The sequence below is a fragment of the Chenopodium album genome, chromosome 22, assembly GCF_948465745.1.
Source record: "Chenopodium album chromosome 22, dcCheAlbu1.1, whole genome shotgun sequence".
Taxonomy (NCBI): Eukaryota; Viridiplantae; Streptophyta; class Magnoliopsida; order Caryophyllales; family Amaranthaceae; genus Chenopodium; species Chenopodium album.
Window position 1 is genome coordinate 26,561,600 of NC_137855.1, and position 26,294 is coordinate 26,587,893.

A 26,294-nucleotide genomic window follows, 5' to 3' on the forward strand; every position below is an offset into this window, starting at 1 on the left:
GATTAGGCGGCGCTTCTAGGTTGTTCTCCTCCAATTGATCCTCTTCTTCGACTTCGATATGAACCTCCCCCGCCCATGGATCTAGCGGATCCTCCGGAACTTGGCCATGAGTGAAAGCATCTTCATCACCCTCGCCCTGAACATCCATAGGTTCGTATTCCGGCGAGTCCGGCTTTCTGATTTCAACCGCCCTTGGGTTGTTCTGATCATCGAATTCCACAAAAAAACGCTGGTTATAGCCGGAGTTATCCACCCTCCTAGCAGCGATTTCATCATTCGGTTCCACCCTAGATTGTATCGTCGAGCCCATGAGCACATCAAACCTGATTCTCTCGATTTCCGGACCATAATGGGGCACCAGATCCACCTGGGCAGAGCCATCACCTTGCTGGTTAAACTCGGAGTATCCCTGAGCCCCCGCCGCTGCGATTTGGTAAGGATCACCATCCGACCCGCCTTCCGCAACCCGGGAACCCGACCCATCCTGGTTCTCATTTCGAGATCTGCACGTAGTTTGCACGTATATAACATATCAATAACATATTTGATAATTGGCTTAGATAGTGAAATAATTTTCGTTGTTATAAGAGGTTGAGGTTTTAATCCTCCTTATCCTTACGTTTTTATATGGAGTAATATTGGTTGCTTGGGTGATGTGGCATTGTTTGAGTGATGATGTGGTGGCATCATAAGATGTTGGAAAAATGACGTGCATCAACGTCATTAAAAACGCCTTTTAATATATAGTATAGATAAATACACATATAAGATAGATTTCTTTTTGCCAAATTTATTTAAATCCAAACGTATTTTTTTTCTTTTTGGGAAAAGTATAATACCCTCACTTTTTTCTTTTTTTTTTTCTTTTTTTTTCTGAAAGTAGAATACCCTCACTTATGATTCAGAAATACATGGAATTTTCGCATTTTTCTAAGTCGCACACGTCACACATACAATCACAAACATCAAACATTTAAACTTCCTCTTATGTATAGATCATAGGATAGGATTTCAATTATGGCAATTGCTATATTCTTCCTCACCAAAAGAGTTCCTTAGTTTAGCTTCATTGTACTAAAAATAACATTTTAATACGGAGTAACAAAATGGAAACATTGTATATACACTTTACATTCAACTATCACAACCAGGCATTTCGATACCTAATGCAACGAAATAGGAGTAGAAGCCCCATCACACGTACTGTATCATGAACAAGTGAGAGATCGATAGCTAACTGAAATCAATTACCAACTTTTACAGATAATTGTACATTAATATCCCGCTGATGCAGGCAGGAGTAGGGGCAAGTAGGAGCATGATATGATAATACTAAAACTGGCATGAGATCTGCTGGGATCTGAAGTTGGCTGCTATTCGCCAGATATCAGAAGATTTCATCAAATTCAGTGCCACCAATATCTGCTACAAAGAACACATGTGAAGAATACTCCATTCAGTCACCAAGACTTAATACAACAGAACTTACCACAAAAAGTAAAAACGAAAGATTCTAATGAGGATGCAGAGCAGGCACTTACCAGTTACCAGTGGCCAAGAAGATAAGCTGCCACATAAATGCATCATGGTAGACAACATGGAGATGTTTTTCCATGCAAAGAGAAGAGAGAAGATCTATGACCAAACCAGGCTACCTTTTGAGTATCCTGCAAATCATAAAGACACTTATTGGTGCCCAAAAATTACACTAAAAACATGATTAAGTCTGAGACAGGCCTAAAGTCAAGCTGGTACAAGTCACCTGTAGACCATTTAGGACTTGGTCCTGGCCCAGTCCATACTCATCGACTAAAACCAAGCCTATTTTAAGAAATTTAAGAAACAAAAAAGAGAATAAAAAAAAGGAATAGGAAGAAAAAGCACTTGTAGGATCTGTGCCAGGCCCGTGCCATTTTCTGTACTGATACCACCTTTAGAACACAGCTGGGCTGTTCTGGGGTGGACAGGACTGGCCTGAACTCAAGCTGAACCAATCTAGCAGCCACCACTAAATAATAAGTAGGATTACAAAATTTTATAACGAAAATGAACCAAGCCAAGCCACACCAAGTATCGGTGTCTGCGATCTATACCCTGAAGCATCTAGTGTTAGGCAAAACTCAAACTGAGCTACCAAGCTAATTTCTTCAAGTTATTTAAAGTCTCTAAGCCTATGGACGAGTTTTAATTATATAACAGGTTTAGTATTAGAGAAAAGGTATTTTAGACATATGATAGGCAGGCACAACATGCATCCAATGACTGGAAAATACTACCGAAGGCAGGAAAGCCAACATAATTTTATAGGATATGGAAAGCAGTTGAAGTCAAAAGGTAGCAAAACTTTTCAGAATAGCTTTAACATAGAATAATTGCAAATACTTGTTACTCCTAAAAAGAACGTGATACAAGTACATGATTAATATTACATTCGTGTCAGATATGTGAACATTGAAACAATTGATAGGGTCTGAACATAACTAATCTCCTGCATTTTACAATGGAATATCTTAAAAATCACATTGAACATGTTTCTTTATTCTTTTGCTTATATTTTAAGATAAATCTTTATTGTCTAAATTGCAGTGATAGTGCTTGCAGGATAAAGAGTTAATGTATATGTTATAAGGCACACTTTAGAGGATCCTAAAATACTTGGAAGTTCAAAATAAAAATAAAAAAAAATGAATGTTTGGCTGTACATATACAGGAGAAAATATGGAGAAAATAAAACCACAAGCACATTTACTATTACAATCTATAAGTTATGGCCTAAAAGGCTACAAGTACCAACAGAAAAACAAGCACAATTGTTAATAGGTATTCTTCCATTTCAAGAAAGATTCCCAAAGACTTCAAAAGAAGCATCCTTACCACATGAAGTTTCCTAATAGTCATCCCGGTTCTCACCAACCTCACCACTAGTTATTTATACTCCTTTCGTCCCCAAATATATGTCCCATTTCACCAAATTCATTTGTCCTTATATAAAAGTCTCATTTCTTCTTTATCAATTTACTCCATCTGTTTTTTAATGCGTACATCACTTCCGTAAACGGAAATACTTATATATAATTTATTATCTCTCATCTCCACTAACCCCACTTGTTCGTATGCGAATAAAATATTCACTTACTTAATCTGTATTAACATATTATAGCACACTATAATATATTTGTTTTAATTCACTTTCCCAAAACATTGTGCATATGCACTTACCATTTGCTTTAATAAGTGCATGCACTTTTAATCAACCAAACTCCAATTTCTTGTTTTTTAAATTCACCTTTAGTCAACCAAACCCCACTATTTTCTTATTTCATTGAACTTCCTAAAAACTTGTGCAAAAGTCAAATGAGAATTTATTTGTAGACAGAGGAAGTATTCACTTAGAAAATTAATAAAGCATCTCAACTTTTTATATTCTTCCTCCAAACTTTTTTGCTTGACCTAAACCATTCATACACTCATCTTTGACCTTTTTTGTGATTTATATGCAAGGGAAAACATTATCATGTGGAATCTTATTTAAATCCTCTTAATACATCTTGGCGTAATACCTATCTGTTATAATTTTTAATTATTAGGCATTAAATATATTGAACAATAGATTTATGCATTGGCAATCGTGATAAATGAAACAAGTAAAGTAAAAAAAAAAAAAAGGGAAATTCTCTTTGGTGAACTCCAACTTTTTGGTTTTCTAAGTGGTAAACATTCTTAAATTTTATTATCAATGGTAAACCTCAATTTGTGATTACCATTGAAAAGTGTTATTTTAATAAAAAATCCTTAACTATGGTTAGTTTTTTATTTTTTTAATAATTAAATTATTATAAAAATATTTATAAAAAAAAAAACCTTCCCCACCCAACCTAGCCACCACTCACCAACAGCCCCTCCACTACCGGCGGCCACCGGCCACCTCTCCCCCACCCCTACCAACGTCGGCGCCTAGCTCCAGCTTCGCCGCCGGTGGCGCCGACCTTCAATCCCCCCTCCACCTCCTCACTTTCTCCCAACCTCGAACCCCACCACCTTCCATTTCCCTCACCGCCTCACTACCGACCTCGACTCCACCCCAAACCACCCTGAAAATCGGCGTATCTCCCCCACAACCCCCTCCAAAGTTCGTCGGCCCAGATTTCCTTAAAACCACCCAAAAAACAAGAAAACGCCCAAACCCGTTTAAGGGTTTCGAAACCAAACCCGTACAAAAACCCTCCCCCAACCACCTTGAACTCTGAATTAGGCCCTCCCCCTCCCTCGAAACTTCGTCGCCTAGGGTTTCGAGGGTGGGAAAGGGTCGGATTTGGGTTTTAACGTGGTGGGGGAGGGTTTATTGAGGTTTTGGGTTGGGTGTTTGGGAGTTTCGGGTTGGGTTGTCTGGGTTGGGTGGTGGAGTTTCGGGTTGGGTTGTCTGGGCGCCGACAGAGGGAGGGTGGGGGTTCGCAGCACCGGCGTGGGGAGGGGGAAATCGGTGCAAGGGAAGGGGGTTAGGTGGTGGTCGGAATTAGGTGGTTTGGGGACCGGCTGGTGGCCGGGATTAGGGGTTGTTGGTGGTTTTTGGGGTGGTTGGAGTTTTTTTTTTTTTTTTTGTTTATAAATTGTCCTTAAATTATTTTGGCTAATTCACTTGTGCCATGTGTCACTTAAAAAAAACCCAAAAAAAAAAAACTAACTAACTATAGTTAACTATCTAGTTAAACTATGTCATTAATGTTATAGTTGACTTAATATAACAAATTGAGGTTTACCATTGATAATAAAATTTAAGAATGTTTACCACTTAGAAAACCAAAAAATTGGAGTTCACCAAAAAGAATTTCCCAAAAAAAAAACAAAACAAAACGGAGAAAAAATTATACAAGCACCTTGCTGCAATGACAAGGGGCAACTAGTAATACAAAATTTCCACCCTATCCTTGTATTCTAAGGAAATATTTAAAAAATTTTATTTATATTTCACCTTAATCCTCCCTTTATTTCGTCTTGTTCGTCTTCAAAATTACCAATGAAAAATAAATCCAAGACTTTATCAATAAATCAACTAGAATAAATTTCCTAATGTGGGACTTTTTTTTATTCGTCCTAATTTGTAATTTCACAATATCAATATTTAAATTTTTTTATAGCTAGTATTTTATTTATTTATGCTTAATGTTGTATTCAATTTGCAAAATATAACACACTATCAACTAGAAACCGAGGGAATAAATTATATATATTCATCCTTTTATAAATGCTTTTGTAGATAATTTTGAATTGATAAACCATTTATCCAAATAAAAGATTACAAAAATGTGTTCATTGGCATTATTGCAAACATAAAATCGTAGATAAATTTATTTGGTGTGTGTGTGTGTGTGTGTGTGTGTGTGTGTTCGGGCTTATAAAAAAAAAGGTAATCATCTTTTGTCCTATTTTTAGTTCTTTGGTAATGATTTGTTTGGAATCGTTATGGTTGTCAAATTTTCAAATACATTCAAGTGAATCAGATAAACATCATCCTTACGCAGCATACGACTAAACCAAATCGTTAGACCACCTCTTCAAAAAGGATGTATATTCCAGCGATGTCTGCGAGGGATATACCACATTGCAAGATATGTACAAGGATCATAGCTTTGATGAAGGAAACAATTGTTTCGTTTTTTTTTAATGTATTTGTTAATTTAGATTTCATCTGTAGATTTCATATGACTTTTAATTAATTAATAGACTTTGTTAATAAAAATAAAAAAAATAAAAAAGAACATTTTTGTGAGGTGGGGTGAACAAGAAAGGAATGGATAGTCAATTAAGTAATATTCAATCTGTTTTAGAATAATTAACCGTCATACTTTGTACACATGCTGATGTAACTATTTGACCTAATTTCATATAATTAGCTATCAATAAAATTATTATAAAAAAAGGGGGGGTTATATTATGAAACCTTGTATTAATATCTACCTTGACAACTTATTTCATGATAAAATATGTATTTATTACGTTTATAAAAAAACTATAGTCAAAGTTAATACATGAATAATAAAATAAAAAATCCAACATGCTAGTGTGGGACGAAGGGAGTAAGGTTTCAAATATAGTACCTATTATAGTTGTTGGATGAATATATATAATTTTTTGGGAGCTTGTATGACAAAATATCAAATTGTTGTAAGCAAAGACATAAAATAGGTTAGAAAACCACGTATACATCCCTTTAGCAAAAAAATCTAGTACTCCCATTTTAAAATTATCTTTGAATCCATTTCTTTTATTGGAGAAGATGTATAGGTTATTATGGGCTATGTGACTGCTACTAGTTTATCTCTAAAGATATGGGTCTCCTCACAAATTCTTAGAATTTAAGAGAGGTTTCAACCAAGGTGATCCTCTCTCGCTCCTCTTTGCAGTATGTATTAAAGGTGAGAAAAAAATTAAGGCGCTTAGAAACTATAGCTACGAGCCTACTAATAATGGGGTAATACAATTGGGAACATGTTGCAAAACTTTTAGTTCTGATTCTCAAAATTTCGAAATCAAGCGATTCAAACCTATTAGGTACTTCGTTAACACAAGTTCCAATACTAAGTACCTAGCCATACAAAAATGTTATTTGAGCTCTAATCATAAATCAATCCAATCCCTCTTTGGAGAAAAAAAACAAGGAAGATAACAATTAAAGCCAAAATCATAAAACCATCCAAGGACAAAGCATACTTCGTATAATACATTTTTCATTTAAAAAATAAAAAAAAAATAAAAAAAAGGAAATTTGACAGCAGTTTATTCAAGTACTTAGTTTTAAGATAAATGTAGTGTTTCCCCTTTTTTGGAAGTTGCATAATAATCACTACTTATGGAAATGATTTCTCTCCATCTCTCTCTCATCATCACATGGGACCACTTTTTTATCTTTCTATTCCCTACAAAAAAACTGTACTTCCCCTACATGTTGCACTTATAAAAAACAATGGAGGAATTCAATATGAAATGCTTGGAATCAGCACCATTCGGTCCATTCTGGTTCAGATTTTAAGAAACCTATTGCAACTAGTTCCTGTTACGGGAATTTTAACAAGGAACCTATAAGTACGGAGTAACTTAAGATTCTAAGGAAGGTGGGGGTATGCATGGGTTTACGCATCATCCAAGATGTGGTTCATCTAAGCTTATTTGTTTACACTTTGCTGATGCTATGATCAAATTTAATAAGGGAGATTTTTTACAAAATCCAATGTTGCTTTAAGGGTTTAAGCTTTTCTCCCAAATCTGTGTTAAAAACAGATATTAAAATTTTGTTACGTATTGTGCTAGGATGATCAGGTATAGAAGATTATATAGAGATTCAAAGAAGATCATGTAAACCGTTAGCCTAATTAGAGAGATGGGAGAGGATATTCTAGAGAGAGAAACTCTTTCTGTAGCCCCTCCGCCACCCCCAATACCACCAGATAAACCGCCAGACAACCAATCAACCACCCCCATCCAAACCCAATCCCAACAATCTCCATCCAACTCATTCTTCTCAAACCCCATCCATCAAAAATCGTATCTTGACAGTCTGAAAAATGTTGAAAAACCCCCTACTCCATCTCCTTCCCAACTTCAACAACTATCTGCAGTGTTACCTCCCACAAACTTTAACCCTGATTCTGAATCCTTTATCTCTCTCCCGGAGGAGGAAACCTCTTCAGCTCTCTCTCCCTGGCTGAATGCGATTATCTTCAAGGTTGTGGGTAAGTCTTTCTCCTTTGACTACCTGAAACAGAGCATCTCCAAACTCTGGAACATCCCAGCTGAAGCAAAAATGTTTACTTTGGGTAAGGGCTTCTATAACCTCCCCCTTCCTTCCCAAGCGTTCCAAAAGGCGATTCTTTCTGGTGGCCCCTGGTTCATCAGAAACTACCTGTCTATATCCAACCCTGGTCTCCGGGTTTTAAACCTTCAGAGGCATCCTTCTCCTCTGTTCCCCTTTGGGTCACCCTACCTGAACTTCCGATTGAGATTCATGTTCAATCTATCCTCCAAAAGGTGGGTAATGCCCTTGGTGCCTTTGTCAAAATAGACAACTCCCCTCTTCTCTCAAAAAAGGTTCAAACTGCGAGAATTCTGGTCTTAATTGACCTTTCAAAACCAAGAAAGACGGCCGTCTGGATTGGTAAATGTCACCAGTTAGTCGAGTACGGGGTGGCGCCGCCTTTCTGCTCCTTTTGTAAGACGGTGGGTCATTCAGATGCGGGGTGCTCGAAACAACAAAATGGGGTAAATTCAAAAAAGGGCGGCGCTGAGGCGATCGACCCTATGTTCAACCGCAATCAGAACAATGGTGACTCTACTACACCGCCTCCTAATCAGGGGTGGACGACAGTGTCGCGGAAAAAACAACCTGCGAAAAAGATTCCACAGAAAGGGAAGAACAGAGCACAGACTCAGAAAAAGGAGAAAGGACAAATTTCGACCCCAGCTGGAAATTTTGTGGAAAAAGAAAATGTTTGCCACGTGTCATCTTCTAAACCGTTGGATCATCCTTCAGGAGTTTTAAACTCAGCCGTCAGATCTACTCAAAACCCTAATTCTAACCAACAGCCAAAATCTACCCCACCACCAAACACATCACCCTCCCTCGCTACTTCTCCACCTTCCACCACCACTTCTCAAACAAAAAAACAACCCAACACCACAAAAAATGCCGTCAAGCAACGGATCCGACCAATTCTCCGACGGGTCGTGCCCGTTCATCCACAGAAGCGACTCGGAGGGCGAAAACAACAGCAACCAAGCCTTCCTTTGCCCTGCAGTGGACATTTGGCGAATGAGGGTTTCAACTCCCAACCCGAGGTTCACATTACCTTTTCAGCAACCTCCGATCATTCTGCCATTTCCTCTGATTTGCAACACTGCAATTCCAACCCCGGAGGAAATCACTCTAATGGATCCTCCGATACCAACCTTACCGGAAATCAATGTCAACAACATGAACTACTTCCTCAAGACACCTTCCAGATGGGTTCAGCTAACCCTATCGGAGCTAAGACAGTTCATTCTGTATCCCCACCTTGTCTGTCCACCGTACCAAGAGCTGGAAATGGTCGGAAAAGACGGAGGAGAGATGGTTCCAGCCCACCTTCCAGATCTAACAACCCTAAAGGCGATGTGTCCTGTTCTGGGAGTATTTGGGAGTATTTGTCAACTGGTGGATGGAGAGAGCACAATTCAGGCCCCTAACTTGGGTTGTACCGCCCCAGCTGGCGTTTGTGACGGATCCAGCTCCGATCATGCCACAAGTTCGGAACATCTACACCCTAAGAGCATATAACTCTGGGGAAGTCACGAACTCACTGGTAATTGCTCAGACGCAAATGGAATTCGGGCAGTTGGAAATCACTGCGAGTTGCTTGTTCGACCTGAAGTTGGAACAGGGAATCTTGGAAGCCACCCTCACTCCACGAAACCACTTTCTTCACAGTGTGGTGGAGGGGAAATTTGTTGCAATAGGGACTTCAACAGTCCAAGAGACGAGGAAGGAGCTTTTCCTTCAGAACTTTCTTCCTGAGCCAATGATTATCATCTCTTGGAACGCTAGGGGCATTGCGAGAAAAGGCTTCCTCTCAAATGTCCTCCATCTGATCAGAGCACGCCCCTGATCTTCTCTTTATTTCTGAGACCAAGACTACACAGAGAAAATCATTAAAGCCCTCCCATTCGACTCCTATCACCTAGCTGAGCCTCGTGGGTTTTTTGTGGCATCCTTCTCCTATGGAACTCTGATGTGCTCGAACAGGGACCTTCATGCTATACATGGTGTGTTCAAGGTAAAGCAATCTAATCAAGTTTCTTTTTTGTCTGCTATTTATGCTAGTCCTAAGTATAAAAGTAGACTTGATACATGGGCTGATTTGGAGAAAACCTCTTCCTATATTTCCCTTCCCTGGTTGGTTATAGGGGATTTTAATGAAATTCTGTCTCAATCTGAAAAACTTGGGGGAAGGGCTCTGAATGCTAGAAGGGCTTTAAAATTTCATAATTGTGTTGTGAATTCTGGTTTGATTGATATTGGTTTTGTGGGAAATAAATTTACTTGGTCTAACAAAAGAAGGCATAGACCTATCCTTCAAAGATTGGATAGGGCCTTTGTGAATTCTGCCTGGCTCCATTGGCTCCATTCCTACCCTGACTCCTCCCTCACTCACCTACCTAGAACCTCCTCTTATCATGCCCCCATTAAATTCAACTCCTCTATTCCACCACACTCCATAACCACCCCAAAACAGTTTAAACTTGAATCCTTAGTGGTATTTTGAGCCTTCTTTCATATCCATGATTCAGGAAATGTGGCCTAAAGAGAACCTCTCCTTCCATGCTAAATTGTCCTCAATCACTCTGTCTATCCAATCTTGGGTGAAGGAAAATGCTGTCTCTCCCTTCAGGAGAATGTCTTCTTTATCTAAAAAATTAGCTGGGACCCAAGCTGCCCTTGAATCTGATCCTCACAACCCCTTTCTTCATAATCTTGAGGCTAAGCTCAGTGAGGAGCTGCATACCATCCATTGCCAGGAGCAAGATTATTGGGCCATTAGGTCCAGAATTAACTGGCTTTCTAATGGAGATAGAAATACCAAATTCTTCCACACCTATGTGTTGGTCAGAAGAAGAAGAAATAGGATCTCTAACCTTAGGAGTGAAGTGGGTGAACCCATCCCAGACTCCCAACTCCACTCTCATATCAACTACTTCTCTTCCCTCTTCACCTCTGAAATCCAATCCCCCCCTCTCCAACTATCCTATGCTTCTTATATCTCTATTTCTCACCCCCCCTCTCTTCATGAAACTTTCTGTGCTGTGTTTAGTATGGGCAAATTCAAAGCCAAGCCCCTGGTCTTGATGGTTTCCACCCTTTCTTCTTACAAGATCATTGGGGTACTCTCTGGAAAGACATCCATGCCTTTGCTCTCTCTTGCTTTTCCAATAAAGTTGTACCTTTGGAGGTGAATTCTACTTCTATCACTCTTATTCCCAAGGTTGAATTGCCTGAAACCATCAAGCAATACAGGCCTATTAGTCTCTGTAACTCTTCTTACAAGGTGATCTCCAAAATCATTGTTAATAGGCTGAGACCCTTCCTTAACTCTCTTATCTCTCCAAACCAGAGCTTCCTGCGTGGAAGGGGTTGTGAGAATAACTACATAGCTGCTTCTGAAATCCTCCATTCTATGAAGAGGAAATCTGGCTCAAAGGCTTGATTTTCCTTAAAACTAGACCTGGAAAAGGCCTATGATAGGCTGGAATGGCCTTTCATTAAGACCTATCTTGTTACAAGTGGGATGGACAAACCTACTGTGGATCTTATTATGAGTTGTATCTCTTCTTCCTCTTTCCAAGTTATGGTTAATGGCAGGCTCACTCCTTCTTTCAAAGCTTCAAGGGGTATCAGATAGGGAGATCCCATCTCTCCCCCCTATATTTTCATCATCTGTATGGAGTATCTATCCTCCCTTATCTCTGAAGCTTATGATCAGGGCACTTGGATCCCATTCAATTTCAGGAAAAATGCAATCTTTGTCTCTCATCTCCTATTTGCAGATGACCTAATCCTGTTTGGAGAAGCCTCATACCAAACTTTCAGCTCCCTCACTCAGACTCTAGATCATTTCTTCCATCTCTCTGCCAAAAGATGAACCACTCCGAGAGTTATCTTTATTTCTCTAGAAATGCCTCTCCTCATATTAGGGACTGGTTTCCTCTTCTCTTAATGTTTCTATAACTGAGGACTTGGGTACCTATCTTGGCTTTCCCCTAACTGATAAGAGACCATCTCCTAACTGATAAGAGACCATCTCCTGCCGAAGTCAGCTATATCATCAGAAATATGAAGGCTAAGCTTTCTTCTTGGAAAGCTAGATGTCTTTCTAAGGCTGGTAGAGCAACTCTAATTAAATCAGTTCTGACTTCTATCCCTCAGTACTCAATGCAAGTTCTTAGCCTCCCAAAGAAGCTATGCAATGAAATAGACCAGACCTGCAATAAATTCTTTTGGGGAAATACAGATGATGAAAGGAAATCCTCTCTCATAGCCTAGTCAAAGCTCTGTGGCCCCTATGATAAAGGAGGTCTAGCCTTCAGGGAAGCCCACCTTCTCAACCTCTCTCTTCTTGCCAAACTCTGCTGGAGGTAACTCCAGCAATATCTCCTCCTCTATCATCAAGGACAAGTACTGCCATAGACAGTACCCTATTTCTTTCAAAAACGGGTCTCACATCTGGCAATCTATTGGTAAAAGTTGGGACCTATTCAAACAGTTTTCTCAATGGCTAATTGGGGAGGGCAGCACCTGCCTCTTGTGGCTTGATAATTGGACTGGCCTAGAGCCCCTGAGGGACCTCATTTCAGGGCCTTTACCATATTTAGAGGAGAATAGAACTGTTAATTCTATTATTGTTGATGGGACTTGGTGTCTGGAAGGTCTCTCCTTCATCCTTCCCCCTAATCTAGCCCTCAGAATCAAGGCCATTCCCATCTTTTCTCAGAAGCAGGACCTCCCCTTTTGCTCTCTTGGTGAAGGTGAGTACTTTAATGCAAAAAAGGCATATCTCTCCCTATGGGACCTCAAACACCAGCTCCAACTTGTCTCTGATGATTGGAAACTCTTGTGGGATCTTAACACTACACCTTCTATCAAATTCTTCCTGTGGCAAGTGTTCTGGAATAGACTGCCCAATGCCTCTTGTCTCTACTCTAAGCACATTATTCCATCTCCTGCCTGTTCTTTCCGTCCCACGTTCTTTCTGTCCCACAGAAGTGGAGGATTCTCTCCATGTCTTGCTCTTCTGCCCTAGAGCCCAAGAACTTTGGAATGCTCTGTTGCCAGTCCCTCCTGCTCAACACCCCTCCTCTCTCCAATCCTGGCTCACTGAAAACTTGAAAAATAGCACTCTTTCCCCCCCCCCCCCTTTAATGCCCCCTGGAATATTACCTTCTCAGTTCTTATCTGGAAAATTTGGGCTAGAAGAAACAGTTGGGTCTTCAATCAGAAATCTTCTCCTATTGATCAATGGCTAAGTAGGGCTAAATACTTGGTTCATGAAATGCTCTATTTGTCTGAAAGTGCTCCTCTCCACCCAAAACATGAGATATGTAAACCAATTCCTCACTTTAGCCTGTCTATTTCTGTGGATGCTTCTTTCTGTCAATCTACCTACTCTGCTGGTATTGCCTGTGTATGTAGGAATGCCAATGGGGAATGGGTGAAAGGAATAGGGGCTCTTGTCCCTGCTATTAGTGCTTTGCAAGCTGAGTTATTTGCTATTCTAGCTGCCATGACTATGTGTATTTCTATGTAATGGGGGTCTTTTGGTATTTTTTCTGACTGCCAAAGAGGTGTTCAAGGCATACTTTGCACAAACTTGCCAATTGATGAAGCACATTTCTTATATTCTGTGTGCAGGGACCTAGTTAATTTTGGCTCCTCCTGATCCTTGTGCTACTGTAGGGGAAAACAATAGGTCTCATTTTGGCCCATCTGTGGGCAGTAATTTGTAAGATGCTAATTCTGAACTTACTTATGGTCTGTAATTATCTAACTGCTTCTCTAATGCCTCTTAAGGCTTAATATATCTACTCAGTTTCACCAAAAAGAAAAAAAAAAAAAAAAAAAAAAAAAAAAATAGAAGATTATATATTTTTCTGGTTTAGTTGAAGGAAACTTCACCCTGCCTATCCTTTTTATAACTCTGATTGTGAGTGGTTTATAAGATGCTAGGAAGAATCCATAATGGAGTCCAAGACGATTTTTCCTTTCCAGAATGGTTGCAACTTAAAAACAGGATCCATGCAAACTGGGCTTAGGTATTTGTATTGCCAAAAAAGGTTCTTAAAACTAAGTCTAGTGGTAAAACCCAACTAGCACGTTAGGGAAGGGGATTCTCTTACCCTTCCCTCCCACTTACATAAGGCAAGTAACTCAGGTGAGTTGACCTATGCGAAATTCTTCATGGCATCTTCTGCTTACCTACCCCACTAAAAATGGGTGCTGATTTAGCTCCAAACTAGAGTATATAGCATGGGGAAAGGTGTGTATTGCAACAAGGGAGGAAGGCTTGGGAGCGAGGAATGTGCAAGAACATTTGGCTAAGTTTGGGATGTTCCTAATAAAACACACTTTATGTGGGTGAAATGAGTTAATGCCATTTATATCAAAGATGGCGCAGGGTGATGTGTGTTAATGCCATTTATATCAAACATGGCACCGGTGGCTCTACCAAGGCTCTAGAGTTGGCGCCTTAGGTCTGCCATGCACAAAGACCTACAAAAGAAGTGCACCTATGCGTTTATTCCTAGGCTTCTTTTTGCGCCTTATATTGTGCCTTGTGTTGTGAGGCGTTAAAAGCTTAAGTGTAAGATGATTTTTTAGATGCCAAGTGACTTTGCAACAGTTAAGTTTACTTAAATACTAGAGGAGAGAGAAACCCCATATCCCCCAATTCCATTTGAAGAAACCTAGTAACCGATCACATGGATCTTTCCCCAGTTTTGTAAATTCTTTTTTTAAGACTTATTTGATAATTACATCTTTCTTTTTAAGCTGACAAATTTCTTTTATCAATAAAGTAATGGTTGCCAAAGCAATTCAACAATTAATATCTCTATATGTCAATAAAGTAAAAATTATGAAAGCTTAATAAATTTGAAAATAAACATTGAGACAAATCTAACAAGACCCAACAGATTACTACGTTTTATCATAGTTATAAATCACAAAAGATAGTTGAACTATAGTTTGTAAATAGTGTCAAAAATCAAAATGTGTCAAACTTAAAAAGAGCAATGGAAGTAGAAATTAAATCTTTTTTACTTCCTCCGTTTCGTATTTATAGGAACACTAAGGTGTTCACAAAGTTTATGAAAATTTATAGGGTGGGACTTGAAAGAGGATTTTTTATAATATAAAGTATTGTTGGTGGGAGAGAGGAATAATAAAAAATAGTATAAGTGGGGTTGGTAGGAAAGAGAAAAAATAGAATATTAGTAAAAGTGGGGTTAGTGGGATAGAGAAATTATAAAATCATGGTGGGTTCTTTCCAAATATAAAAGTGTTGCAATTAATATAGAACGGATGTAAAAAGGAAAGTGTTGCGATTAATACAAAACGGAGAGTATATATAATAAAGTACACCTCACCTAGAAAAGGTGTGCGCCTTTGCCTTGCGCCTAGGCTCCAAGGACTCTTGTGCCTTATTGCACCTCGTGCCCTTTACAACTAAGTTTGGTGGGTATTATTTGCTTACTCTAAATAACTTTAAAAAATAATAAAAAGCGTAGTCATTTATTTAAACCACTTTTCTATACCCGCACATTGAAGTAAAAAACTTCCTCCGTTTTCTTTTACTTGCAACACTTCCCGAAAAAGGAAATGTCACAATACTTGCAGCACACTATAAAAGGAAGTTACTTTAGGGAAAAACTATATTATATCCCTTATTTAAAGCATATGGCCCACTAAATTACACTCCTAACAACCACTCATCCTATTTTAAAGTTTATTATATTATGTAAATCCCACCTTTCTTAATTACCGCACTAAAGGGTGTGTTGCATCTAAAAGAAAACGGAGGAAGTAATAGTTAAAGAGAGAATTAAAGAAGAATTTCTAATTTTCTAAGTATTCTATTCCTTAGTTCTGCTATACCAAATCAGAAACTCACATGTTCAAATTGTATATCTTTGACATATACTTCATCCCCCAAATATTGCAACAAGGGGGAAAGACAAGAAATATTAGATGATGAGAGAAAGAGAGAGAAATAAAGATAGGAACCCATGTGATGAGGAGAGAAATAGAGAGAAAGCATGTACATATATGGTAATGTTGCAATATTTGTGAAACTTTCTAAAATGGTAATTGTTGAAATATTAGGGGAACGGAGGAAGTATAACTCTAAGTATTTATATAACTATAAGTAAAAACTACAGAGGGGTTCGTATTTCGCTACATGATATTGTAACGGATTTTGGATTAATAGAATAATGAACAAAAATTAATTATAACTCATTAAATTAATTTTTTTTTTTTTTTTTTTTTAAAGCTTTGTTCCAAAAAAATATCAAATCATCCATTGAACGGGTGCTACACCAGTCTATCTCTATAGGATATTTAAAGTGCAACTTTTATATGAGTAGTGCCATGGTCACAAGCTAATCACACTCCATATGCTAGGACACAAAATTCAAGGATATACTTCTGTAACAGACAGCATACAATAACAATCTCCTATGAATCAACAATAGCAGTTGAAGGCGTTCAGTTTTAATTATCTGTTGTGAAAGGCTGCAAATCACCAACAACATATAACTTGATTGCCTTCCTAATTAAGTCTTACTCTAGACATGACTGTTGTATGGAGAAAATAACTTAAGTTAACTGTACTTATTTTATTGTTACTCGTATGCATTAAATATAAACAAAATTTAAATAGTTCAAAAGCAGTGAACTCGTCAAAGTGAGATAATTGCTACACTTACAGTGACCAGAATGTTGAGTTGACTGCCCAGGATCTATGAGACTCAGCTCCATGTCATGCGTTATTGTCCAACCAGGTTCATAAGCTTCAAGAAAACCTATCTTTGCTTTGTTAGGCAGATCATGAGGATGAACAAATGGAACCCCTGGAGGCCACCCAATCTCCATTCTTATATTAGCACAAGGACTGTCGAGTGAATGAATATGACTTTCACACTCTTTCAGGCTGCAGAATCTTAGCTTGATGCCCTTCTTATCTGCAATGTCTTGAACTCTCTCTTTGAGAACTCTTTGTGCCTCAAGCCTTAACCTCTTAGAAGGTGGCAATGGTTTGCACTTTGTGTCATTCTTCCTTCTCTTAATTAAAGGCTTCATTGATCCTGCAACAGCATGTCATCCATCCAAGAACCTGCTGTTATAAACTGCTCACTGAAAGGTAATCTGGAGTGTTGGGGGAGGGGAGGGGTGGGATTTAAGTTCTCATGAAGCAAGAAGCAAGAACATTAAAGAATATATAGAGGAATGCTATTTTCCGAAAAACATCTCAAGTTTAACATGATAGCTTCTGTTTCTTTTGTTAAAATCGTATACCAGCTGAAACAATCATGATATGAAGATGTCTAAATTTTTTAAGCAGATCAGACAAATTAATATTCATTGTCGACTAATAGAGCAATACTGCAGATTCCAGGCTGGCAACCCCATTATCGCTGCAACAAGGTTGGCGCTAGTAACTTGTGGTAAAAAGGGATGTGGGGAGGAAGTTAGTGAGAAAGGGGTCTTTAGAAAATCAAGGATAATGGATGAAGCCTAACGAGTAGTATGATTGAGGCATAAGAGGAAGTATGCGATGAAATTTCGGGAAGGCTCAAGGGATATTTACATACAAAGATTTTGGACCTGTTCCCCTAAATAAAGCAATTTTGCTCGGAGATAACTGAGCTACGAATTCTCAGCTTTTCCTAGTATTTAATTACTTGATCTTAACCTATAATTTGTAATCCAAGGGTTTATTAATTTATCTAGGGTTTTACTTTATTCACTTGTACCTCTTCATATAAGATTCTCTTCAGGTTGTAGAAGCAGATTTTTTGATATATTATGAATTGATGAGATTTTCTCTCTCTTACTACGTCTTTGTGAGCATTCCTTATGAAATAACTAAATATTTTTTATTAATCAATCTGTAATAAAGCTTTGTGTGAGATTAGTGATTGTAACCTTATTCTCTTTGAACGTTGTGATAGTTGAGACAAGTTCGCTTATGGGCATTATGGTCATTTGTCAAGAAAAACTTCCCAAAATAAGAAATGGTGTAACTACCATGATAATCCCAACAAGGAATATGGTGCAACAATTTTCTCAATAGGGGAAGTACTTTGACTTTTTTTTTTTTTTTATCTAATTACCTATAACGGAATTATATATAGTGTTCAAGAAATCAAAGAGGTTATCTCCTTATCACTTAGTTTTATACTCCCCCTATTTTGTAATAATCGCAATAGTAAGCCTTGCAAAAAGTTTTAGGAGATGTATAGGGTAGGGATTATCGGGTGAATTTTATAATATGAAGTATAGTTAGTGAGGATTTGTTTAATTGTTATTAGGAGAGGTTTTTGTTTTTTGCAAATATTCAATTTTATATTTAGTTTTATCAATGGGGTTAGTAGGAGAGAAAATTAATAATATATGTATGAAAGTGTAGCTAGTGGGATAGAGACATAACAAAATAGTAGTGGATTCTTACCAAATTAGGAAGATTTGCAATTACAAATGAAACGGGGATGAAAGGGAAGTATTGCGATTATTACTAAACGGATGGAGTAATACTTATGTATAAGTTTAGACCGTAACTCAATGTTTTCTAAAATGGTGATCCTTCTTCCATTGTCTATGACACATAAATTTTTTCTTGCATTTTCTGGAAAAAGTTATTCAGACTTCAGGGAACCCATGAGAAGCACAACTCAACATCCGCAGACCAAAGGGCAAATGAGGTTGTTAACAAAGGGGTGGAGTCATGTTTGCGATGTTTTGTGAATGGGAAACCCAACAGCTAGGCTTGTTGGTCCCATGGGCAACACACTGCACTCCATCCAAGGCTCTCTATGGGAGGGACCCTCCACACTTGATCAGGTTTACTGCTAGCAGCACTTTCTTTTCATCGCTAGAGGAACAGTTACGGGAACGAGATGCTATTTTGGATGACCTAAAGTATCATCTGCAAGCTCAGGTGTACATGCAACAAAATGAGAATAAGCAAGAAGAGATGGGCTACTTGAGGTAGGTGACTTGGTCCATCTCAAGTTCCAGCCTTATAGGCAGCAATCCCTAGCTAGGAGGCAGGTGAGAAGCTGTCCCCTCAATTCTAGGTCCGTACCCACTGCTACAACTCATTGGGAAAGTATGATATAAGATGCAATTACCTCCACATGCTAAAATCCACCTAGTTTTTCACATTTCTCCACAAAAAAAGGCAGTGGAAACTGGACTGCAACCCACCCATCTGCCTAATTAGCTCATCACTTCTGATGACACCGGGAGAGAGGAGATCTCAGCAGCCACATAAGTTCTGATAAGAACTGCAAGATTTTGAGTCTACGTTGGAGGAATATGATGAGATTGACGGCATATTTCCCGGGGATATTGCAAGATACCAACCCGGTGTGTTTCACATATGCTCAAAAAAGGCCCAATATGAAGTGTAGAAACTGATAATGAGCTGGAAGTTAGTTGATGAAGTCAGCTGTGGAGGGGAAAATGAGTAATTCAGGGGCTAGTTTGTTATTTGGTTTGTTATTACTTGTTTTGTGTGCTGAGTTTGTTAGCAAGAAGTTTGTTGGTTTGTTTTTGTAATATATAGAGAAGTTGTAAGGAGGGAAAGGCATAAAAAAAATATAGAGTAATTCCTTGGGAGGGAATCCTTTCCTCTCGAATGAAAGGAGTTGTATTGTTGATTACTCTCATCTGCAATACAATCTATCAATTTGGGGTGTCATTTTCTTTCTGCTTTGCTTAGAATTCTCTGTGATTCCTAGCCAAACTTTACCCTTGTAATTAAACAATCTATAACCAAACTTTGTGTGAGATTAGCTATTAAAACCTAGTTTTCTTCAAACTTTGTGATTGTTGAGACAAGATTTACCTATTTTCGCTCGTTCATGTTATCATTTTATGACTTTTATCCTCAAAAACAAAAGCCAAACCACTTTATAACATGTTAATTAATATGTTGATGATTTCAAATCAAAATAGTAGATTATTGACATAGAAAAAGAACCTTAGTTAATTTTTAAATATTTAAATTTCACTCTATAGTTTTCTCTTAATCTCATTTCTCTTTCTCTCTTCTCTTAAATTTACCTAAAGCTTTTACCTTTAGTTCCATAGAGTTTACAACTTTCATCTTTTTCTACCAAGCTGTAATTTCTAAATTCCATAGTAATATAGAAGATAGATATGTGTATAAAAATGACTTAATGAACCATCTAAGGCACTAAACATAGAAAGGAAGCTGATAAAATTCATAAAGCATTAGAGGACAACAGCTTATGGAAAAGCTCCAGAAGAAGGAGGAGCATAAGTAAAGGTGAACACTATGATAAAGAAGGTCATTACTCTCCTCAATCCATAAGCCCTTAAGGATTCCTCATAATGATCATTATTATAAAACATCAAGTCAAGCAACCAAAGTTTAAAGGTAATCTCGATCTTAGTCAATTTCTTCATTGAGTTAGGAGTCTAGATAATAGCCATCATTGGAAAATTAAATACAAAAAACAATGCTTCTTTATGCTATGATAACCTAAGAAATCCTAGGATGAAAGAAAGACCAAAACTATAAAGAACTTAGAGAAACATAAGCATAAGACCATTGTGCAATTGTGCCTATATACTGTTTGCATAGATTGAATGCCCTTGCAAGGGTCCATTGGTTGTGAACTACACTAGGAAGTTTAAAAGGTTTTCTATTAGATGTGACATTGATGAGATCACTACTAGAAATATTGGTCGGAATAAGATGAAACTTAGCTAAAGGTGGAAATTCATGCTCATGAAACTTTTAATCTTGTTATGCAAAAATGTGTTAAATTTGTGAAGCATGATAAGACCAAAACCTCTTAGAAATCCACTTCGAATGGAGAATCTTCATTATATGAGAATGAGACTAACGTGGTTGTTTTACAATAGGGTTTAATAGCTCTAGGTCTCAAAGGAAATGATTCCATGAAATTGCAATGCTACAAAAATCCCTAGTGCCAAAAAAGATAGTATTGATCGATGGAAAGGTTCATTAAGAACAACAAGATATTAAGAAAGAGGTTAAACCGAAACCCTTTGAAGAGTTGGTCATTTAAGCCAGTGTAGGTTTATTACTCTTCATTTTGATAAGTATGTCGAAGAAGAAGAGTAGGACAACCTTGTTTGTAGACACAACATCAATGGGTAGAAAAGAATGTAACAAGGAAGTTGTGATCAATCACTTGATTGTTGTTTCATATGACAATTTTAAACGCTTTTTGATTGTATACCACAAACTAGGTATCATTAATTCCCTCACCTCAACGTGTTTAGGCTCCAAACAAAGCATGGTAGTGAGGCAAAAAAATAATAATAATAATAACAATAATAAAATAAAGGATTTTTTTTTGAAAACTACCTTTTATATACAACTTTTTGTGAAAAACTACCTTTTAAAAAAATTGTTGTAAATGACTATCTCTTTTTTAAAAAATGTTGTAAATAACTACCACTTGCCGGAATCTCGCCGTTGACTCACTTTTCCGGGTTGACTAGACCACTTGGCGGCTTTTCCCGTTTTCGACCACCCCCACCCCCCTCCTCCTCCTCTCTTTTCCAGTTTTCGACCACCCCCATCTCCTCGCCGTCACCTCCCCCTCCCTTTGTCCAGTTTCAGACTAACCTTACCCATACCCCTGCCGGATAATTGCGTTTGTCGCCCCTCCGCCTCCCTTCCCGATTTCCGACCATCCCCACCCCCTACAAGCCCTCCTTTTCCCTAGTCGTCCTTACCACTTCTTGCAAACCTCCTTTAATCTAGTCGTCCCTACCCCTTCTTCCCCGCAACCACCATTAAAACCATACTTCAATGTCTTTGAAACCTAAAATTAAAAAAAATAAAAAAACAAAATCCAGATTTTGAAAAGGGTAAGGCTTTCGAGGGGGCCGAAGGAGGGTGGGCGAGATTCCGGCAAGTGGTAGTTATTTACAACATTTTTTATAAAAGAGGTAGTCATTTACAACAATTTTTTTAAAGGTAGTTTTTCACAAAACATTGTATATAAAAGGTAGTTTTTCACAAAAAAATCCTAAAATAAATAAAATAAAAAATTGAATACTACATAGCTTTTTTTGTTCGGTTGCATTAGTAGTCCACTAGTCCTTATACTTCTTATGGAGAGAATGAAAACAAGCAGTGTTTAAGCATTCCCATGCATGTAAAGTTAAGTATGATCTTGTCCAATATGGTATTGGTCCTTGTTACTTGGATTCTACAATGAAGTCTCTATCCCTCGGTGAAAGTGGCTAGTTTGATACACTCATCGAGTTTGTGCTTAGGACATTTAACCGGGTGGGTGGATACGTTAAATGAATATAAGTTGTTGATTAAAGTTTATGGTTCTCAATAACTATGTCAAATTTGACATGTGTAACGGTTTTGTTGTCACTTAATGAGGTCAATTCCATTTAAGAAAGATTCTTAGCGATATAAGTTCAAGTCATATTTTAGCGTTTTATGTGTGACAAACTATTACTTAATATCTTTAATTTTGTAATGAATTTTTTTCTAAAAAGAAATAACATATTTGGATATTACACATTATTACAAATTCAATAAGACCCTATTTGATATAGTTTTTTTCCTTAAGGATCAACATATATAAGGTCAAACAATCAAATTAGATAGAGAAATAATTAAGCAAGAATAAGGTGAGCTAAGCATATCCTAATATGATTAATCAATCAATAATCAGATTTTGGGTGATATTTATGATTATTGAGATTTAACCCTGTTCTCTTAAAACTTTGTGGTAATTGAGGCAAGATTTACCCATTTTCTACTTTTTTATTTCCCCTCATAGCACAAAAACCCTAAAATAGACTCTCCCAAAGTGAGCAAGTTCAACATATATTGATTTAATTGTTGATAGTTTAAACATCACATACTCCCATTTATTACCAAAATAAAAATTTGGCTTTATTTCTTCATCCACTTACTTACTATTCTCTCTCTCATAACTTATCTGCTACTTATTTTATTCAATTAACCACTTTTTCTAACTTTCCAGGAAATAAGTCTATATAGTATTTGAGTCAAACTTTCGGGAAAGCGATAATACTAGAAATCATGAATGCAATATACTGGATATTAAATCAGAATAATTACCGTCATGCGCATGTGGGAAATTAAAACTTGACACACTTTGTCGGTTCACATGATTATCGGTAGGATGTGGTCTTTGCATAAAATCATCTACTGGTATCGGAAGCTGGAACTGTGCTTCAACTCCATGACCAGCAGCTCTCATCTCTGAACAACTAAGATTGGTCATTGATTTTGGCATAAGTTTAAATGTTACAGAGCATCGCCCATGAATGTTATTCTGGGGATTATTGATCTCAATCCTATGAAGTGCAGGGTTGATGTAACCAGCAGTTGCCTGATACAATGCTAGTCCAGGATAAATCACTGCTTCTTGTGGACCAAGATCTCCATCCACAAGAACCCATTGACCCTGGAAATCCCTTATATGCAAACCTGCCTTATCTGACTTCACAATAGATATTAAACTCTTATCTGCGGGATGTTCATGCTCAGAAAACATGATCAAACTACCATCTTCTTGGCTTGTCAAATTATGATGTTGTGCTCCATGGAATGTTGGCCTAGCTTGACAGCAGACAGACAGGACGGAGGAGGATACTTCTCTGCTTCTCAGAGGTACATTATCAAGAATCTCAGTAAAAGGTGAGCTGCGCAAGCTCAAATTAAAGCTTATGGCATCTAATATTTCTCTAGCTGCTCTTCCTAGCAGCGCAAAAATATCAACCAAACCAGCTGGAGAAAAATCAATTTCGTTTCCTAATTCTGTCGGTGTCAACCCTGGTCGAAAGTCATAATTCTCTTGCCAGAGCTGAGGATCTGCATAATAACCAGATGTTTTGCACCACTCTCTAGACTCATTTGTATGAATCATATCTTCAGAGGGATATGATGGTCTATGGTGAAAGTAGAGACGCGCAGATTCCATACAAGATCGTAATAGAGCACCATCCCCAACAGGAAGCTGAACTATAGCAGCAGAATACTGGGCTAGTGACTGACATAAAGTCGATACCGATACTTTGTAGGAATCAGAAGGAAGGCCTTCTTTGGCTACAAGATCAGAAAGCTTTACGCGGCCCAATGTTGGCAGGCCATTGCCTGCCATTAACCAGATGCCAAATTCAACAGAGATATGATAAATTCAAAGAATTTTCTTCGTAGAAAACACTGCAACAATTAAAAAAAAAATAATAATACAAAAAATAAAAAAGCATTAGACTAAAATCATCAAACAGGCCCGTAATCATAGTTCAGTTCTAACACTCAAGTGTTTTGCAACAAATTAGCACAAATTTGACTAATTAATAAGCTAAATTCTTGTTGTTTACGAATACAAATATACAATTAGTAAATTCTAGCATTTCAGTGATTAAATATAAACAATAGTTCAATAATTCACCTTATAAGAACCCTAAAATGAATTAAATTGAAATTTTAACACTACATTGCGAAAATGTTATTCGATGAATAAGGAAAACATCTTACCAAAGGTTCAGTGAAGGAGAGAAATCTCACAAGCCGCTTCAATGGAGAACTCAGTGTAATTTCTCCAATGGAGGAAAGAGACAGGGAGGGATGCGTGAAAGGCTCCAATATTTATTTATTTTTTTGGTTTTTTCTTTAGAAAAGATTTTCCTTTGGGAAAAAATTAAAGAAATTGTGTTTTACAAGTTATAACAGAGGATTTCAAAGAGATCAAAAGAAAACTTGATATACATCGATAATTATTTTGTTGTTAAGAGTTAATTAATTTAGGGTCTGTTCATATTTACTGAATTGAGCTGAACTGAACTGAACTGATTGGAACTGAATTGAACTGATTGGAACTGAACTGAACTGAACTGAACTGAATTGAGTTGAAATGAATATTTTATGTGAGAGAGAAATTAAGAGCTGAATTGAACTGAACTGAACTGATTGGAATTGAACTGAACTGAACTGAACTGAAATTAAGTAAATGTGAACAGGCCCTTAGTCAATGTGTGAATGTCCACACTCCAATTTCTTCATTGCATTTAATGTAGTAGCCAACCCTAATTGCTACCCTCTAAGGTTATAGCCCACAATGTAATAGTGATTCTTACTACTATAAATAGCCATGTAATTTCACTTGTATGATGCACAAAATATTACCAAGAGTAATACAAAAAAGTAGTAATACTTCTCTTATTACCTTCTTCTCTTAATCCTCTAATTTCTATATATTTCATAACAACTTATACCGATTATCCAATTTTTACAAAGATTCAATTTCTTTCACAAAATATATTTTGAGGAGTATGCTCTATAGTTGCCCATGTGGGATCCTCTATACTAGAAACTCACATTATATTTCTCCATAAAATTACTCTACATAATTAGCCATGTTGATTAAAAATGAGGATATCAATACATACCTTATTTATGATACTTAGTTTGGTAACTCTCATGCATGGTTATAGAAAGTAATATATAATTACTTTTGCATGTGGAAATATTTTTTGTATGCATGTTAATAGAGTAAATTTCATGGTCACACAAATCATGTTCATACTTATTTACTTGTGCATAATTACTAAAATGAAAAAAAATGATGCAGCCTTTATATTTATTTAATTTTTAGATTACACACTTTTTATGTTTCTTTCAGTTTTCGAACCCTTGACCTCATAAATAGATTAGGGTTCTCAGACCACTACGGCTTGCATCCCAGTGTGATACTTATTTACGTTTGTAAATATTAATAGTTTGATTACAATATTTTACCAGTCTACTAGAACATTGTATGATATTTTTACAGTTGTGTAAAGCTGAAACGGATAATTTACCCCCTATAAAAGGCGGATTACACCCCCCTTATTTCACCATACAAACCTTATCCCGGCCCCTTCTTAAACTTTACCCAAATTATCTCCTCTTCTTCTTCCTCCATTTACTCCGGCCACACACCATGTTCCCCGTCGACAACCGACAACAACCACACCCTTACCTTTGAAGAAGATTTAAGGAAATTAAAACTATACTTATTAGTTTTAATTATGGCCCTAGTAGTTTTATTAATGGAAATGATGATTTTCATCATTTTACATAAGTAGTGCTCGGTTTTTCGACAAAGGGAATTCATGCATGTAATCTCCGTAGTACTTCAAGTTTTTTTTTGTCTTCTAGGTAGATTATAAGTGCATTTTGTTATAATAAATGTTCCTTTTGTCTTATCATTAATGTATGTCATTATTATTATTATTATTATTATTATTATTATTATTATTATTATTATTATTATTATTATTATTATTGTTGGTGATGTAGTAATAGTAGTAGTATTTATTGTTATTGTTATTATCATCATTGTTATTGTTATATTTTTTGTTGTTGTCGTCGTTTAACTAACGTAATTATCATGTTTAATTTTAGCTTAACTTTATGTAAATCATAATAATAACCCAAGGGGGAGAAGCAAAT

The 26,294-nt window shown here is 37.1% G+C and overlaps 1 protein-coding gene across 3 annotated transcripts; it reads right to left on the reverse strand.

The window, feature by feature from the left end:
- Positions 1–970: 970 nt before the first annotated feature.
- LOC145605116 (uncharacterized) lies at positions 971–24,500 on the reverse strand. Of its 3 annotated transcripts, none has more exons than XM_081661136.1 (5): positions 24,339–24,500; positions 22,914–24,020; positions 16,507–16,884; positions 1,542–1,667; positions 971–1,422 (listed from the first exon to the last, which is right to left on the reverse strand). In XM_081661136.1, coding segments are annotated over exons 2-4 (1,425 nt in total). In that variant the 5' UTR covers positions 23,959–24,020; positions 24,339–24,500; the 3' UTR covers positions 971–1,422; positions 1,542–1,665. The 3 variants fall into 3 exon arrangements, with proteins under 3 accessions (XP_081517262.1, XP_081517261.1, XP_081517264.1); XM_081661135.1 differs by having other exon boundaries at positions 971–1,425; XM_081661138.1 differs by having other exon boundaries at positions 971–1,425; positions 22,914–23,951; positions 24,339–24,499.
- Positions 24,501–26,294: the final 1,794 nt, after the last annotated feature.

Bases quoted from the DNA above. Each gene is read 5' to 3' on its own strand.
- LOC145605116 (XM_081661136.1), bottom strand. From the start codon at position 23,958: ATGGCAGGCAATGGCCTGCCAACATTGGGCCGCGTAAAGCTTTCTGAT. The intron at 16,885-22,913 runs GTAATTATTCTG...ATGCTGTTGCAG, and splicing joins TTTCCCACATGCGCATGACG to GATCAATGAAGCCTTTAATT.